General features: G+C 41.9%; 1 protein-coding gene across 6 annotated transcripts in view; it reads left to right on the top strand.

Annotated features, from left to right (window-relative positions):
• Positions 1–11,563, top strand: part of ankrd39 (ankyrin repeat domain 39) — a 29,081-nt gene extending 17,518 nt beyond the window's left edge. For 2 of the 6 annotated variants that reach the window (XM_059963288.1, XM_059963296.1), the window contains exon 5: positions 10,929–11,563. In XM_059963288.1, the coding sequence (XP_059819271.1) occupies positions 10,929–11,264 (336 nt within the window). In that variant the 3' untranslated portion in view covers positions 11,265–11,563. The other 4 variants (XR_009511000.1, XM_059963310.1, XM_059963283.1 and 1 more) reach the window with 4 other exon arrangements.
• Positions 11,564–16,718: the final 5,155 nt, after the last annotated feature.

Genomic DNA, 16,718 nt, shown 5'->3' with positions numbered 1-16,718 from the left:
AGCCAGCAGAAGTGGTGGATATGGGTTCGATTTCAGCATTTAAGATGTTTCGATAAGTACATGGATGGGGAGGGGTAGAAGGGCTATGGTCCAGGTGCAAGTCAATGGGACTAAGCATTATAATAATCTGTGCTGTAGTGCTCTATGATTCTACACAATGCAAAAACGCCAATGATTTCTGCATTTATACTAGCAACACCCACTTCCATCTTATCAAAGTACATTTATTATCAAAGTATTGAATGTATACGTTATACAACCTTGAGATTTGTCACCTTAGAGGCAGCTACAAAAGAAACCTCAAAAGAACTCAGAAAAAAATCAAATGCCAAATGCACAGAGAGAGGATAAAAAACAAATGGTGCAAACAATAAAAGTGAGCAAATAGCTTCTGAATTGAAGTTTTACAAAAGACACAAAGCCTGGAGCAGGTCACAGCCTCCGTTCAGCACAGTGGAGTAATTATCGCAGAGCAGTGAGCAGAACCAATCCAGACTGGCTTGGTGATTAAACATCAGGTTGTTCCTTGCTCTCTGAGTGCTCTGGGGCCTGAACCCAGCTGCCACCATTCAGCCTGTAACTTACCTTTCCAATTTGCCGAGTGCTTAAATCAATCAGACATTGAGACTTTGCTCTCAGGGACAGCATGACTCCGCTTTGTCCCACTTCTGCCCCTGCTTGCTTTGACCATTCCTCACCTCTCTATTGTTAGTGTTGGTCATTATTAATAAGATATTTAGTAGTTTTCTTTGTTTAGTATTTTGTCGCCGATAAGCAATTGCCGGGCATCACCAGTGTCATCTTAAAGCATCTCTGCCATTGTCCCTAGAAATGTCAGAAAACTTGTCTGACATCCAATACTGAATAAGCAGAAATCACTTTATCTAAAGGGGGAATGTTTCACATCTTGTAGTTCCTTATAGATGCAGGAGGCCATTCAGTCCATCAAATCTGTACTACCTCTTGGGGCAACCCCATTTAATCCCATTTTGCCACTTATTTCCCTACAACATGCTCTCTCTCTTGTATCCTCAGATTCTCTTCCCACCCACCTACATTAGAAACAACTTACAATGACTATTTATTTTGTAGTTTGTCTCCTTTGCACTTTGGTTGTTTGTCAGTCTTTATTTGTGTGTAGGCGGAATTGCTAGCTCAGTGCTCAACCCAGCACAAGTAGGAATTGTGCAAGGAGCTGGCTGGATTTGAACCTGGGACTTCTTGCTCCAAGGTCTGGTGCAGATGCCACTGCAACTGGCACAGTCTTTCGGGTGAATGCCTGCAAGAAAATGCATCTCAGGGTAGTATATGGTGATGATATGTACTTTGATAATACATTAACTTTTGAACTTTAAACAAAGACATCTGTGGAATGTAGGAGGAAACCAGTGGAAAATACACACAGTCACAGGAGGAATGTATAAACTGCATTGAACTTGGTTTGCTGAGATAGGCAGCAGTACAGCCCAACAGTGCTAGCCACCCCCTGAGAAGCAAAGAGAAGTAAACAAACATAATCGCTATTGACAGTAGTTCTTGCACCAAACAACACTGCAGAAGCACAAACTCTGCTGCTGTTCCTGGCAATTCTCTGTGGCTGAACCAGATTTCACACTTTTGGTATTTGAGCCAGGTTTCGTGGAGTTGGAGGACTGTGTATTTGCATGTCTGGGAGGGAGGAAGAAAAGGGCTTGTTTTGTTGTGTCGAGCAATGTGGGCATGATATATGTGGGCACTCGGGTGTGTTTGTTGTTAATGTAAACAACATGCTTCACTGCATATTTTGATATCATCATCATGTGTCATGCCATATGACATGGGTGGTCATGGTCTATCCAAGACCATGATCTTGGCAAATTTTTCTACAGAAGTTGTTTGCCATTGACGACTTCTGGGCTGTGTCTTTACAAGACGGGTGAGCCCAGCCATTATCAATACTCTTCAGAGATTGTCTGTCTGCTGTCAGTGGTCACATAACCAGGACTTATGATATGCACCAGCTGCTCATACCACCTGTTCTTATGGCTTGACATGACTGATTGCAGATGCTAAGCAGGTGCCACACCTTGCCCAGGGGTGACCTGCAGGCTAACTGAAGGAAGGAACACCTTACACCTCCTTTGGTAGGGGCATATCTCCACCCATATATTTTGAAATACATGTGATAAATAAATCTGAATGTTGAGCATAGGTCACTTAAGCCATCTATTTCCACCTCTGTAACATAATCCAACTCTGCACTTGCTTACTGCTGAAATCTTTAATCCATGTCTTGCTCTTTGCTGGCCTTACTTGTTTTGTCAACTTATGGTCTTCCAGATTGTGCAATGCCCTCACCTGCCTGTTCTCACTTTACCTCTATTAGCTCCTAGTTATTCAGTACCTCTCATCCATTTTTTCACATCACCTCACCTGATATCTGTCAGTGTTATACCCCCATACAGTTGAGACAAAATTGGCCTCGTTGCATCTGTGTTTTTAATTGTTCCACCATCATCTTTAGCTGCCTTAAGCCCAAGTTCAGGAATTCTCTATCTGGATCTCTTGACCTTTCTTTTCTTTATAAAGATGTTCTTCCAAATTCCTTTCTTTGACCAATATGGAGGTAATATGTGAACACATAGTTCAGTGTCAAATTTGTTTAATATGTCTCCATTTGTGCCTTAGGACTTTTGCTATGCTAAGTGTTCTGTAACTACAATATCATGGATGTGCCCACTTGGTGGAGCTGTATGCTGCCGATGTCTTGTTCCTCATTTTAATAGCATCTGAGTAATAAAGGTTAAGTACACTTTGTTTATTGCTATGTAAGAGATTCAGCAGACAAAACTATGCACTGGTTAAAAATATCAGGATGCACATGACCACAATGAGATAAGCATATCGGTCTTGGAGAGTTGCAAGGCTGAATCATGGGTATGATTGAGACTTTAATAATTCAAGTTCGAGGCGAGATTCAGTAAACTGAAGACTTAGTGTGAACTTTTGACTTTTAAATAATCTATAATACTATATAACCAATATGTGATTTACACCAACATTTAAATACTACTGAGATACAAAATATTGATCTTTAAAAAAGGATCTAGTGCTTTCCCAGCATATATGATGAATAAACTCTCTTGGGCTTCCAGCTGGGTACAGGTATCAATTTTAACCAATATTTCGATGACAGCACATATCAGCCAGACAGGGTGTAAGGGGCGTAGTTGGTGAATCCGTTTGGGTTACCTGGAGAAATAAGTGGTAGCAAAACATTGCATTCGCAATGGCCATAGGATTGACTTTGATAGTACAAAACTACTGTGCCGTGCTAATGGTTTTTGGGACGACCTGGTGAAGGAACCCAATGGAATAAAACTAGAGAAAAAGAATTTTATCAAGGATGAAGGCCTTGCTCTAAGTAAGAATTAGAATTCAATTATAAACAAGGTGGGGCAGCGGAAACCTGATTGGTTGTGGACTGAACAATTAGGATGGATGGATGACAGGAGTATATACAGTACACTACCGGACTAGACGTGCCTAGGCATCATTCCTAAGGAAGATGGCAGAGTTTGTCATTGAAACATCAGTTAAAGTTGATATCTGAATCCGGCTGGAAGTCCAAGAAGAGTTTATTTGTTTTGATCTTTAGTTGAAACTGCATACAAAATATTGTTTATTATATTGCATCAGTTGTTTTTCTATAACCCACCCATTTTTGGAGATCAGACTGGATGCAAAAATAGTTTGAAAGATTCACACCAGAGATGAGACAGCTCTCCAAAGAAGATAAATTTTAGACTGGTCCTCTACTCTCTGGTTTAGAAGCAACCTTAGTGAAAGATATAAAATTCCACGGGCATGAGTTTAAAACTTACTGTGGACTTGGCTCTGCCTGTCTCTTAGCACTAATGTCCTGTTTTGCAATTTTTTTCATCTTCACCTGCCTTGGGTAATTTATGTTCTGTGTATTGTCTGTTAAAATTGGGTATAATCAAAGATGGAATTTATAATATGAGTTCTGACAACAGATGGCAGAGCTGAAACATGGATTGTTTTCCTTTTCACTGATGCTGCCTGACCTGCTGAGTTTTTTTCAGCATTGTTTTTTTAAAAATTTCAAACTTCCAGCATCTCAGTTTGGAAAAAAAAAATCCCCACCTATCCTTGAGCTAATCTTGTTTCAGATGTATTCAAGATGCATAGTGGCACAGTAGTATAGAGGTTAGCATAAAGCTTTACAGTGCCAGCAACAGGGGTTCAACTCTCACCACTGTCTGTAAGGCATTTCTGTGTTCTCTCTGTGGCCATGTGAGTTTCCCCCTATATTCCAAAGATACACAGGTTACAGTTAGTAAGTGGTGGGTATGCTATTTTGGCGCTAGAAGCATGGTGACATTTACGGGCTGCCCCCAACACATAATTGGTCTGTTGTTTTGTTGGCACAAATGACACATTTCACTGTATGTTTCAAATACATGTGACAAAGTTTATTTTTAAATCTTTTAGAATTACCTTTAGCACATGCTAGTCTTTCTCGCTATCTGTAGCTCTCAGTTTTTGGTATCCTTTACTCAGATCAAACTGGATACACCATTCTAAAGTAGTGAAAGAGATCCAAAGTACTTTTCTACTTTTCCAGATGGTAAGAATATGTTGGGATTCTCTATAGTAGTGGTTCACAACTTGGGAGCTATGGCATAAAAAAGGTTGGGAACTCCTGCTCTACAGAGTGTTTTCCTCCAAGTAATAATGGTGAGCTTGCCTGCCAGTTACCAGACAACTGCCAAATCAGAGCTGCTGTTTAATGAAATGGCATTAATGACTTCAGTTTTGTGCTAATTTTAACAAGCATACTGAGATGTGAAAATCAAAGAACCATTGGTGTTGAAAATCTGAAACACAAATAGAAAATGCTAGAAGTGAGAAGCCAGAAAACATATGGCAAAAGAGGAACAGAATTAAAGTTTCAGTTGAAAGATCTTTCATTAGATGTGAGAAACATCATGGGTATGATTGTTCATGTGCTTAAGCAAATATTCCATTTCTGTTTAAACATGTCATTCTCCCACTTTGCTTCCCCTGATCATCTGATTTAACACAATGGCTGTTTGAGTAGAGTTAGAGCAAAAAGTTCTTCATAAGCTGTATGTCTTTTGTCCATAGGCTGCAGAAAGGGGTCATCAGGAGGTGTGTGATGTTTTGCTTAAGGAGAACCCTGCCCTAAGGATGGTAAAGGACAGAAGATCAAGAGCACCTCATGATCTGGTGACTGACCATCCAACTTTAAAGGAGCATCTACAGCCCAGGATGTTAACGTGATAACCACTGCCTGGATTTAATGTGCCTTGCCAACAGCGTACTTGCATCTATATCTGTGGATTTTGGAAAACGAGCAGTACTCTAATTCACTAAGCCGTATTGGAGTTTTGTCCCATGGACTGAGAGGCTAATGTACCTCGAAATGGATGGTTTTAAAGAAAATCTTCACAACTCTTATTGCTGAAGGAACAACTGACAACCATGGTTTTCTGGGTGCTCAATGGTGTAGTAATGTAACCACTTAACTGCTACCACTTTATACTGCTCAATCAGACCGATATTTTAAGGTATTAAAGTGTTCAAATTAGCTGGATGTTCTCATCAATCATTGTAGTTCACCTTTTCTATTATTGTTACCTTCCTCTGCAGTTACATTTGACCCAAAATTAACACTTCCATCTTATTTTAAACACAAAGTACACAGCAGATGCTGTGGTCAAATCAAGATGTACAAAAAAGCTAGATGAGCCCAGCTGGTCGGGCAGTATCTTTCAACGGATGCTGCCCGACCTGCTGAGTTCATCCAGCTTTTGTATGTCCATCTTATTTTAGTTGGGTTCTTAACAAAATAAATTCTCCAAACCTGATTGCAAAAGTTGCAGGAAGGCTCAACCCAAAGCCATTTTCAAACATTGTGGTACAGATAGCTATTTAGATCTTGCATAATATTATAGTTGCTATGTAGTTTGACAGGATTTTGCAGCAATTGGAAAATAGGTTTCTCTTTGGGTTCACATTTTATAAGTTTGCTAAATTCAAGAGAATGAAGGAATCTATAGATAACTTGAGACCCTTTAAACCAGGGATTCCCAGCCTTTTTTATGCCATGTACCAATACTATTAACCAAGGGGTCTATGGACCCCAAGTTGGGAAACATTGCTTTAGTCACTTGACAGTCAGTCTGACTGATTCCACATCAAGCCCATTTTATTCTTCCCTCAATTTCATCAACTCCCCCCAAATTCTACCACCCACACACACCTACCAACATTTCTTTTTGATATGAGAGGAAACCTACTCCCATCTTGGGGGAAATCTGCAAGCTCCATGCAGAAAACACACAAAGTTTGGATGAAAGCTAAGTCTTTGGTGCTTAAAGATTTACCCACTGGACCGTTAATATCTCTAGAATGCTTTCAAAACACTTTATTATCTTCTGGTGATATGAAGTGCAGCAAACTATTAGTTGTTCCCCTAAGCTATCATTGATCTGAAACAGTAATTTTTCTCTCCCCAAGTGCTGCCCAGCCCACCGAGTATTTCCAACAGTCGCTGGTTTGATTTCACTAAAATAATTATCTGATCTGTTACCATATTACTGTGCACAAATTTGTTCCTATTCTTCAAAAAACAAAATCATTCATATCCTCAGAAGATAATAAGGTATTTTGAAGATATTGTATAGATATAAATCTGTTAATGGGTAAATCTTTTAAGAGTTTAGAATTTGTTTTAAAATTGCAAAATTGGCTTGCTAAATAAGGAACATTAAATGAAGTATGAACTCGCAGAAGGGAGATTGCCTTCAGCCTTCATGTGTGCAATCAATGTGAGTGACATAGATTTTCAGAAAACCTTAGAGAAATCTGAAATTAAAACACAAGGACCTGTTAGAAGCTAACTTGGCTAGATTATCTTATAGACAATAGGTGCAGAAGTAGACCATTCGGCCCCTCGAGTCTGCACCGCCATTCTGAGATCATGGCTGATCATTCACTATCAATACCCAGTCCCTGCCTTGTCCCCATATCCCTTGATTCCCCTAACCATCAGATATCTATCTAGCTCCTTCTTGAAAGCAACCAGAGAATTGGCCTCCACCGTCTTCCGAGGCAGTGCATTCCAAACCTCCACAACTCTCTGGGAGAAGAAGCTCTTCTTCAACTCTGTTTTAAATAACTGACCTCTTATTCTCAATCCATGCCCTCTGGTACTGGACTCTCCCAACATCTGGAACATATTTCCTGCCTCAATCCTATCAAATTCTTTAATTATCTTAAACGTTTCAATCAGATCCCCTCTCAATCTCCTCAATTCCAGCGTGTACAAGCCCAATCTCTCCAATCTCTCTGCGTAAGACAGCCCTGCCATCCCAGGAATCAACCTAGTGAATCTACGCTGCACTTCCTCAATTGCCAGAATGTCCTTCCTTAAACCTGGAGACCAAAACTATACACAATATTTCAGGTGTGGTCTCACCAGGGCCCTGTACAAATGCAAAAGGACATCCTTGCTCTTGTACTCAATTCCCCTTGTAACAAAGGCCAACATTCCATTTGCCCTTTCACTGCCTGTTGCACTTGCTCATTCACCTTCATTGACTGGTGAACTAGGACTCCTAGGTCTCTTTGCATTTCTCCCTTACCTAACTCTACACCGTTCAGACAATACTCTGCCCTCTTGTTCCTGCTTCCAAAGTGGATAACTTCACATTTATTCATATTGAATGACATCTGCCAAGTATCTGCCCACTCACCCAGCCTATCCAAGTCTCCCTGTATTCTCCTAATGTCCTCTTCGCATGTCACACTGCCACCGTTTAGTATCGTCAGCAAACTTGCTGATATAGTTTTCAATGCCCTCATCTAAATCGTTGACATAAATCGTAAAGAGCTGTGGTCCCAATACAGAGCCCTGTGGTACCCCACTAGTCACCTCCAGCCAGTCCAAGAAACACCCATTCACTGCTACCCTTTGCTTTCTATCTGCCAACCAGTTTTCTATCCATGTTGAAACCCTGCCCCCAATGCCATGAGCTCTGATTTTACTCACCAATCTCCTATGTGGCACCTTATCGAATGCCTTCTGAAAATGAACAGGAAACGCAGGGTACAAATAAATAGTTAATGTTGTGAAATGAGCCTGTGCTTTTATGGATGTGAATTAATGTCTGTGGGAGAGAACAGTTTATGAAACAAAGATAACAGTGCAGTAACAAAGAAATATTTGTAAGTATTCACATTACTAAGGCATCTCTCATAGTGAGTCACTGGGAAAGGAGTTTGTATATTTGACATGGAAAGTAGGATTAGAAAATGAGGAATAAGGCACATCTTTGAAATTTGGATAGGATTAAGCAGCAAAACTGTGTACAGATGTCTCACTGAATGGCCTTAAACATCAGGGTAACTTTAATGTAGGAGTTCCCAACTTTTTTTATGCCATGGACCCTTACGGTTAACCAAGATGTCTGTGGATTCCAGGCTGGGAGCAGCTATCCTAATGTCAAGCATGCAGTTTACTTCATGAATGCAACTTATAAAATGTGGATACCGTGCATAGACTTTGTTATCAATTAAATTCATTCAAAATCAACCGTCAAAATATGCAAGTTTTTCTCCAGCGAAAAGCAATTAGCAATTTGCTAATTCTCTTTGGTCTTGTTCGTTACTTCCATTCTTTTTCTCAAAAGCAGTGGTTAAAGCAATGAGCTGCCCAACAGATGGGGGCGGCACAGTAGCACAGCAGTTAACGCTGTTACAGTGCCAGTGATGCAGGTTCAATTCTGTTGCTGCCTGTAAGCAGTTTGTATGATTTTCCCATGACTGCATGGGTTTCCTCCCATGTTCCAAAGAAGTATGGGTTAGTAGGTTAATGGGTGGAAGTGGGAGGTGCAGACCTTTTGGGCTGGGAGGACTTGTTACAGTGCTGTATCTCTGAATAAAAAGAACACAAGTACAGCCAGAAACAGGATCATTTGTTATGCAACTCGGAACAAATATAATCACTGACGCAAGTCTGTCACTACTAGCTGCTCTGCACTCTGGCTTGTGCCGAGAAAATACTGCTCGGTGCTGATGCAGATATTAAGTGGCATGTTGTAAGAGTAGGAATGGGAATGAAGGGTATATAAGTGTGAGAGGGGGAGAGGGAAGGAGCAGATGCACCCCTTCCAAATATTTGTGCACCCATCCCCAGTCCCAAGCAATTCTTGCCTCACTATGGCAGCACCTGCAGGTTCTGCATTGACTGCTATGCAAGGCATCCTGGATCACAAGAACTGACTAAAAAGAACATTTTGGAGATGAGGGTAGAAAGCTCAGAGAGCATTTTTAGCTCATAATGTCAAAAAGGCAAACAGCCTTGGAAGTACCAGTGGATCAATAATGGGACATAGAGGCAATGATGTGGACATACTTGTGCCTCATCTGCACGACAACTGAAAACTAAATGTGGTCCTCCCATATAACTCAAGTTACAATTAACTGGATATAAATCTGCTATTCAACAAAACAAACTGCTGTTCTGTAGTTTATAATAAATAAATACAGAACAAGGCTAATTTTGTTATTTGATTTGTCTATTTCTATTCTCATTTCCTTTAGGGCTGTGTCTTTCTTTTCTTTTGATTTCACAATGAAGCATGAAATGCCAGTTTATTATTAAGGTTGATAGTTGTATTGGGTCAGGATTCAGTAGAATCATAGAGAAGTACAGCACAGAAACAGGTCCTTCACCCCATCTAGTCCATGCTGCTGATCTTCATATCAATTTTCTCAGCACCATTCCAGCATCCCTTGATTCCCTTACTAATCAGTAATCAGCCTCTGTAGAGACTTCCAAAAAATGCTATCTTCTAATTGAGGGGAAAAAGTCCTCATCTCCGTACTAAATACAATACCCTTATTCGGAGACTATGACCTCCTGGATCTATACTCAGTCAAAAGAAACCCCCTCCTTGTAAACATGGACTTAACGTAGCAAATTTCAATAAGATTACATCTTTCTTTCTGAACTCGAGAGTGGGCCTGGTCTATTTAATCTCTTGTCACACAGCATTTTATGAACCAGTCTAGTGAATTCTCAGTGTATTCCCTCTATGGCTGGTGTATTCATAGTCGTAGGATTGTGAAGTGCAGAAACATGCTCTTTGGTCAGGGTAGTACAGTGCAGTATGCTGACCTTTTTGCCCACCTATACAAGAGACCAAATCTCTGTACAGTGCTAAAAACAAGGTATCTATAAAATACTATGCGTACTTTACTTATGCATTTGGATTCTCTTATAACAAAGACCAATATACATTTAGTTTGTTCTATATATAATTAATTTTTAGACATGGAAACCTAGGTTTCTTTAAATGTCATTTAAAACCTACTCTTGTTACAGCAACACATACAAAGTGCTGGAGGACTGAGCAAGTCGGGCAGGATTTACAGAGGAGACGGTTGTGCATCAGTGGTTACCTGATTTTTCCACACCCATTTTCCATATTCACACCTCCTCACGGTGTGCCCACGTAGGTGAATCAGTGTTAGTAACATACTTTTCCCGCTGAAGAGTCTCGGCCAGAAACGTCGACTGTACTCTTTTCCGTAGATGCTGCTTGCCCTGATGAGCTCCTCCATCACTTTGTGTGTGTCTGTGTGTGTGTTTGGATATCTAGCACCTGCAGATTTTCTCTTGTTTGCAGCAGGCTGGGTGCAATTGTTGGCTGCATTCACATAGACTTATTACAAAGCAAACGAGGAATTAATAGTAGCTGAAATACAGTATATCTCACCTTTGAGATTGAAGGAAGAACTTAGGAGGAGACAATGGCGCCTAATGGTGACTCCTTTGCTTGTATCTTCGGAAACAAGAAATTTCCATCTTTAATATCTCTATTTTTCCTTTTCAGGGTTCTCTTGAAGACCCTGACTTGACCGGTTCTTTGCGGGAATGGGACCCGCTCTCGGGTTTTCATGACTGGCCATTATTCGATATGCCAAGGATGCGGCCTAAGAGTTTTGCACGGATTCGGAGCTCCAGGATCTCGTGGCCCTGGGGACGGGTGGATCGAGGGTCGGTGTCCCAGCATAACAGTGTGTTGTGGAAGTGCTCAGAGACCCGAGATCTCTGGGCACAGAGCTTGGAAAAAGTGATTCAACGAACTTTTAACGTTGTAAATCAGCAAGTTGTTTGTTATATCTCCCCTCTCGCTGTGAAACGGAGACAACTCTTCTTCCCTTATTAGGAAGAGAGGGAGCCTGTGGTATGTCGAATACCGGGTGTATGCGTAGTCTTTGGGGTGCTGCAAGTCTGTCTTTGCTGCATGCTTCAGAGCTCGGTGGAGGACGCCGATCCCTTTTTTTGCTGGTGGAGGGGGGGGAGATCGAGGCCTTGCTGCTGCTTACGCCTGGGAGGGGGTAGCTGGGGGCCGTGTGGTTCTAAATGTAACTGTCATTCATTCTTTGGGGGCACTCCTCTGTAATCGTGGATAGTTGCGAAACAAAAGCACTTCAGGATGTATATGGTATACGTTTCTCTGACATTAAATGTACCTTTGAAACCTCGCAAATTGTGTTAACGACTCCTGCTCTCACCTGACTGATCATTGTCCCTCCAAACCCGCCAAATGACATCACACATGACGAAATCGCGTCGCCCACGTCTACGTGTGCTCCAATTGGCGGCCTTGGCCCTGGCGGTCTAGGTCACGTGGTTTTTGCCGCCCGATTCGGCCGTTAGCGGGCGTCGGCGCGTGGCCGGCGGGTTTTGTCACGTGGCTTTCATCGTGACGCAGGCTGTTCGGTTCGGATACCGGCCGCCGACCCAGGGAGATGGAATCGGCTGGAGGGAGGAGCGCGGCCGGTATGATCCAGGTCGGAGGGCTGTCCGCCTTTCGTGTTCAGAGATCCCGCCTCTACGTCTCTGTGCTGTTCCGAGGTAAGGGACATGGGGGGAGGTGAGAAAGTATGCCGGGTTCACACATCGCCAACATCCCTCCCCACTCGCCATGCCACTAGCCCCTCTCTCTACATCGGTCCCGGCAGTTCTCACATCGCCCTCATCACTCCTGATATCGCCAACATCCCTCCCCACTCGCCATGCCACTAGCCCCTCTCTCTACATCGGTCCCGGCAGTTCTCACATCGCCCTCATCACTCCTGATATCGCCAACATCCCTCCCCACTCGCCATGCCACTAGCCCCTCTCTCTACATCGGTCCCGGCAGTTCTCACATCGCCCTCATCACTCCTGATATCGCCAACATCCCTCCCCACTCGCCATGCCACTAGCCCCTCTCTCTACATCGGTCCCGGCAGTTCTCACATCGCCCTCATCACTCCTGATATCGCCAACATCCCTCCCCACTCGCCATGCCACTAGCCCCTCTCTCTACATCGGTCCCGGCAGTTCTCACATCGCCCTCATCACTCCTGATATCGCCAACATCCCTCCCCACTCGCCATGCCACTAGCCCCTCTCTCTACATCGGTCCCGGCAGTTCTCACATCGCCCTCATCATCACTCCCGATATTACCCCGTTCACATCGACATCAACACTCCCGATATTACCCCGTTCACATCGACATCAACACTCCCGATATTACCCCGTTCATATCGCCCTCATCACTCCTGATATCGCCAACATCACTCCCCACTTGCCATGCCACTCTCAGTAGCCCCTCTCTCTACATCGGTTCCTGTAGTTCTCACATCGACCTCATCATTCCCGATATTACTGCTCACATCACCCCCATCACTCCTGATATCACTCCCATAATTCCCCACATCCCCCTCATCACTCCCCACTCCTCCTTCATCACTACCCTGATGACATATTTGCTCTCTCTCTTATGCTCAGTAACCCATCTGCCTGCATCACTCCTGTTAACCTCTCTTCACACATCATCCTGCGTCAATCCATCCTTCACTTTGCCACTTTTGCTTTTGAGTGGTGCCAGACAGCCATTAGGTCAGGTTGTGGTCAGTATTTTCAGTTTTCCCTCTGGCCCTGTGCTTTGCCCTGCTTAACACGTTTATTCACATTGGTCTCTCTTGGTTGATCCCTGTTAGGGCATACTCTGGAGTTTTGGAATATAGTAAATATTAATTTCACCAGCAACCAGTCTTCTGATTTGAATGTGGATTGTAGATTGAATTTGAAATACAGCTAGGAACAGTGATCTTGGAGCTGCAGATTGAGGTTGATTGCAAACCAGGAAACACCCCATTGACTTGAGGTGTCTGCCAATGCATGAATGGATCTCAGAGACAGCAGTAATCAGTATTTAGTTTGAGTGTGTTGCTGTGAAGATCTCAGTTTTTGAAAAATTATTTTCTAAAAAAGAAGCATTATAAGTACATCATAACTTTAGAAAATATCTTGTGTTACCTTTGTTCTTTAATGTATAAAACTGTGCTGTGATGTTGGATCAGGGAGCCTCTCTGAGTGACTCCAAAGGCTGTCAGCTTGTGTGTGCCGATTAAACACTTTTATATCAGCCAGCTGTGTCTCTCCGGTGGCTTCATTCACCGTCACATCCCCAAACCAACACATTCCATTCTCTTAATAGGCTCCTTCATAAAAGTGATGATATTTTACTTCAGGCACCTTCTATATTGTAAATACATATTATTGTAAGTAAAGTATTGGAATGGTAATCATAAGGCAGACATCGCATTTGGCAAATTGCATAGAAATACTTAGTATGAATTTATGAGGAAAAAATTCTCTGTCTTCAACTACTATCTCAAATATTTCCATGCAATGCAAACCTGCTTCATCATTTTAAATTAGTTCCTCTGATGTGGCTTATTTTCTGCATTGTAGCATCTTGAAGGGTGTCATATTGGTGTTATAGAGAATAGTTAAAGATCATTTGAGCAGGGAGAAGGGGTAATTAGGGTGGACAATGCAGATAATACATTGATGTGATCCTTGGATGTGTTGCAAACAAAAACCTTGGCAGAAAGAGACCTCTTTTCTGTAGTTAACTTATTCCTAGTCTTCCCAATCATTTGCAACAGTGAAGCGTTTCTGAGAATATAGAAGTTTAAACACGACACATTTCTTTTGCGAAGTTTTTTAACTATATATAATTCCTTCCGCCCTGTCTCACCTTAGAATCTTAATATACAGAGGCCATCATGTTGTTACAAGCTTTGAAAAGATTAACTTTAATTGCTTAGGATTTAGCATTATAGAACTATACATCACAAAACAGGCTCTTGTTCCCAACTGATTTGCCTACCTTTGACCAATATCCTTGCAAAGCTCTCCTATCCATGGGTTTACTAAACATTGTAATTGTTCCCACCACCAGTACTTCCTCTGGACAGCTTCTTCCATGTACCCAGCTGTCTGTTGGTTGGCCATATGGAATAAGCTGCCTGAAGCAAGTGGTGAAGTGGAAACAATTACAACTTTAAAACAAAACATTTAAGGGGGACATAGAGTCAAAGAAAAGAACAGCACAGAAACGAGTTCTTTGGCTTATCTAGTGCATGCCTAGTTCCATTGACCTGCACCCAGCCCATAGCCCTCCATACCCCTGCTTTCTATGTATGTACGTATCCAACCTTCTCTTAAACATTGAAATAGAGTTTGCATGAACTTTTTGTGCTGGCAGCTTGTTCCACACTTCAATGACCCTGAGAATGAAGAAGTTTCCCCTCATGTTCACTTTAAGCATTTCTCTTTTTGTCCTTTACCAATGACCTCTAGTTGTAGTCCCACCCAATCTCTGGAAAAAGCCTGTCTATACCCCTCATAATTTTGTATACCTCTATCAAATCTCCCCTGACGTCTATTTTCTAGAGAATAAAGCTCTAACCTATTCAATCTTTCCTTATAATTCGGATCCATCAGTCCCAGCACCACCTTTGTAAATTTTCTCTGTACTCTTTGAACCTTACTTTTATCTTTTCTGTAGGTAGCTAAGCAAAACTGCACACAATGCTCAATTAGCCTTATCAACATCTTACACAACTTCAATATAACACCCATCTCCTGTACTCAATACTTTATTTATGAAAGTCATTGTGCCAAAAGTATTCTTTATGACACTATGTACCTATAACATGACTCTCAATGAATTATTTACCTATATTCCCAGATCCCTTTGTTCTACCACCCTCCACAGTGCCCTACCATTCACTGTGGAAGACCTACCCTGTTTATCAAATACTTGACAAATTTTCCCTCCGCTGTCTGTGAGGGAATAACTTTACTCTTTCACTTCTTACTTTAAATCTGTGCCCTCTAGTTTTAGACCCTCTTATGTTAAATATTGAGGGACATAGAAAAGCTGTATCATCTCTCCGTTTTCTAAGCTCTAGAGCAGGGGTTTCCAACCTGGGGTCCATGGTCCCCTTAGTTAATGGCAGTTGTCCATGGCATAAAACAGTGTCCAGTGATAACACATTCTTTCTGAGATATGATGTCCAACAGTGTTGACAACACTCCAAGTGCGGCCTGACTAGTGTCTTATAAAGGTTCAGCATTATTTCCTTGCTTTGGTAAGTCTATTCCCCTTGAAATAAATGCCAACATTGCCTTCTTTACCACAGACTCAATCTGTAAACTAACCTTCTGGGAGTCTTGCATGAGGACTCCTAAGTCCCTCTGCATCTGTGCAGTTTTGTATCCATTGTATTAATTTCCACTTAGTTTTGCAGTGGAAAAGCTAATTTCTAGTTCTGGAGTGAAGGGATGTGAATTTTAAGTGAGGGACCATTTTTTACGTAGTGGTCTTAAAACTTCAAGCAATTGAGAGGGTCTTTTTTTCAGTCTCCCCTCCCCTTCCCACTCCCCTATCCAAACTTTGCCTGCTTGAAATCTTGGTGAGCACAAGCAAACACAAACTCCCTTTAAAGCCAACCTCTGTAAAAGAATCCAGTGTAAGAAATAGGTTTGGTGGAAGATTTAGGCTCAGTCTGTATGCTGAGGGATGATATATGACATTAATGAGTAAGGAGTAATTCTGACTTGAAGCTCCCCATTGAATAAGATCTATCCCTGTTACCTTTCACTCCTTTGCTTATCAAGAATGTATTTCATTTTTATTATGACATTGGAGGCCCATTGAGTGCATGTCTGCTCTTGGAACACTGCTATCAGGTCTTCTTCCTCTACATATTTCCCATCAACACCCCTGATTCTTATATCATCCACACACAAGAAACCAGAGTTTGGATGTGGCAAAATGATGTATTTCTGTTGTTTCTGTGGTGCTCACTAACTGCAGCTTACAGACTTGTGGCTCTGTTTGTCTTGGCCAGACACTGAAGACACCAAAATCAGATTACAGCTCACAGCCATTTCCTTTTTATTTACAGCACTGAAACCAGCCTGTTGGCAATTGGTCCACGTACTTCTCACCCTACTCAGTAATAAGCAGCAAGTGTTCAGTAGTCATGGGCAGAGAATTGATAGATAGGTTAGACAGGTTTTCAGGGAGTTTGGATGTCATTGCCAGGAAGAGTGAAGGAGGGAGAAGTGTTTCAAAAGCACATACAAGAGCACGTTATGGCCCACAAGGCTTTGGGGAAAGAGCTGGGAAGACAGATCAATTTAAATGATTGACTTTTGTGGGCATGAGAGGATGAGTAGCTTTTCTGTTTGTAATGTATTTATATGATTCAGTGCAGAGTATCCTGTTCCTTTCTCAACTGTGTGTTCATTTACCTATCTTTGTGTTGC

This window comes from Hypanus sabinus, chromosome 1 (genome assembly GCF_030144855.1).
Source record: "Hypanus sabinus isolate sHypSab1 chromosome 1, sHypSab1.hap1, whole genome shotgun sequence".
Taxonomy (NCBI): domain Eukaryota; kingdom Metazoa; phylum Chordata; class Chondrichthyes; order Myliobatiformes; family Dasyatidae; genus Hypanus; species Hypanus sabinus.
The sequence above is the reverse complement of the archived record's forward strand: the minus strand, read 5'-3'. Positions and strand labels throughout refer to the sequence as shown.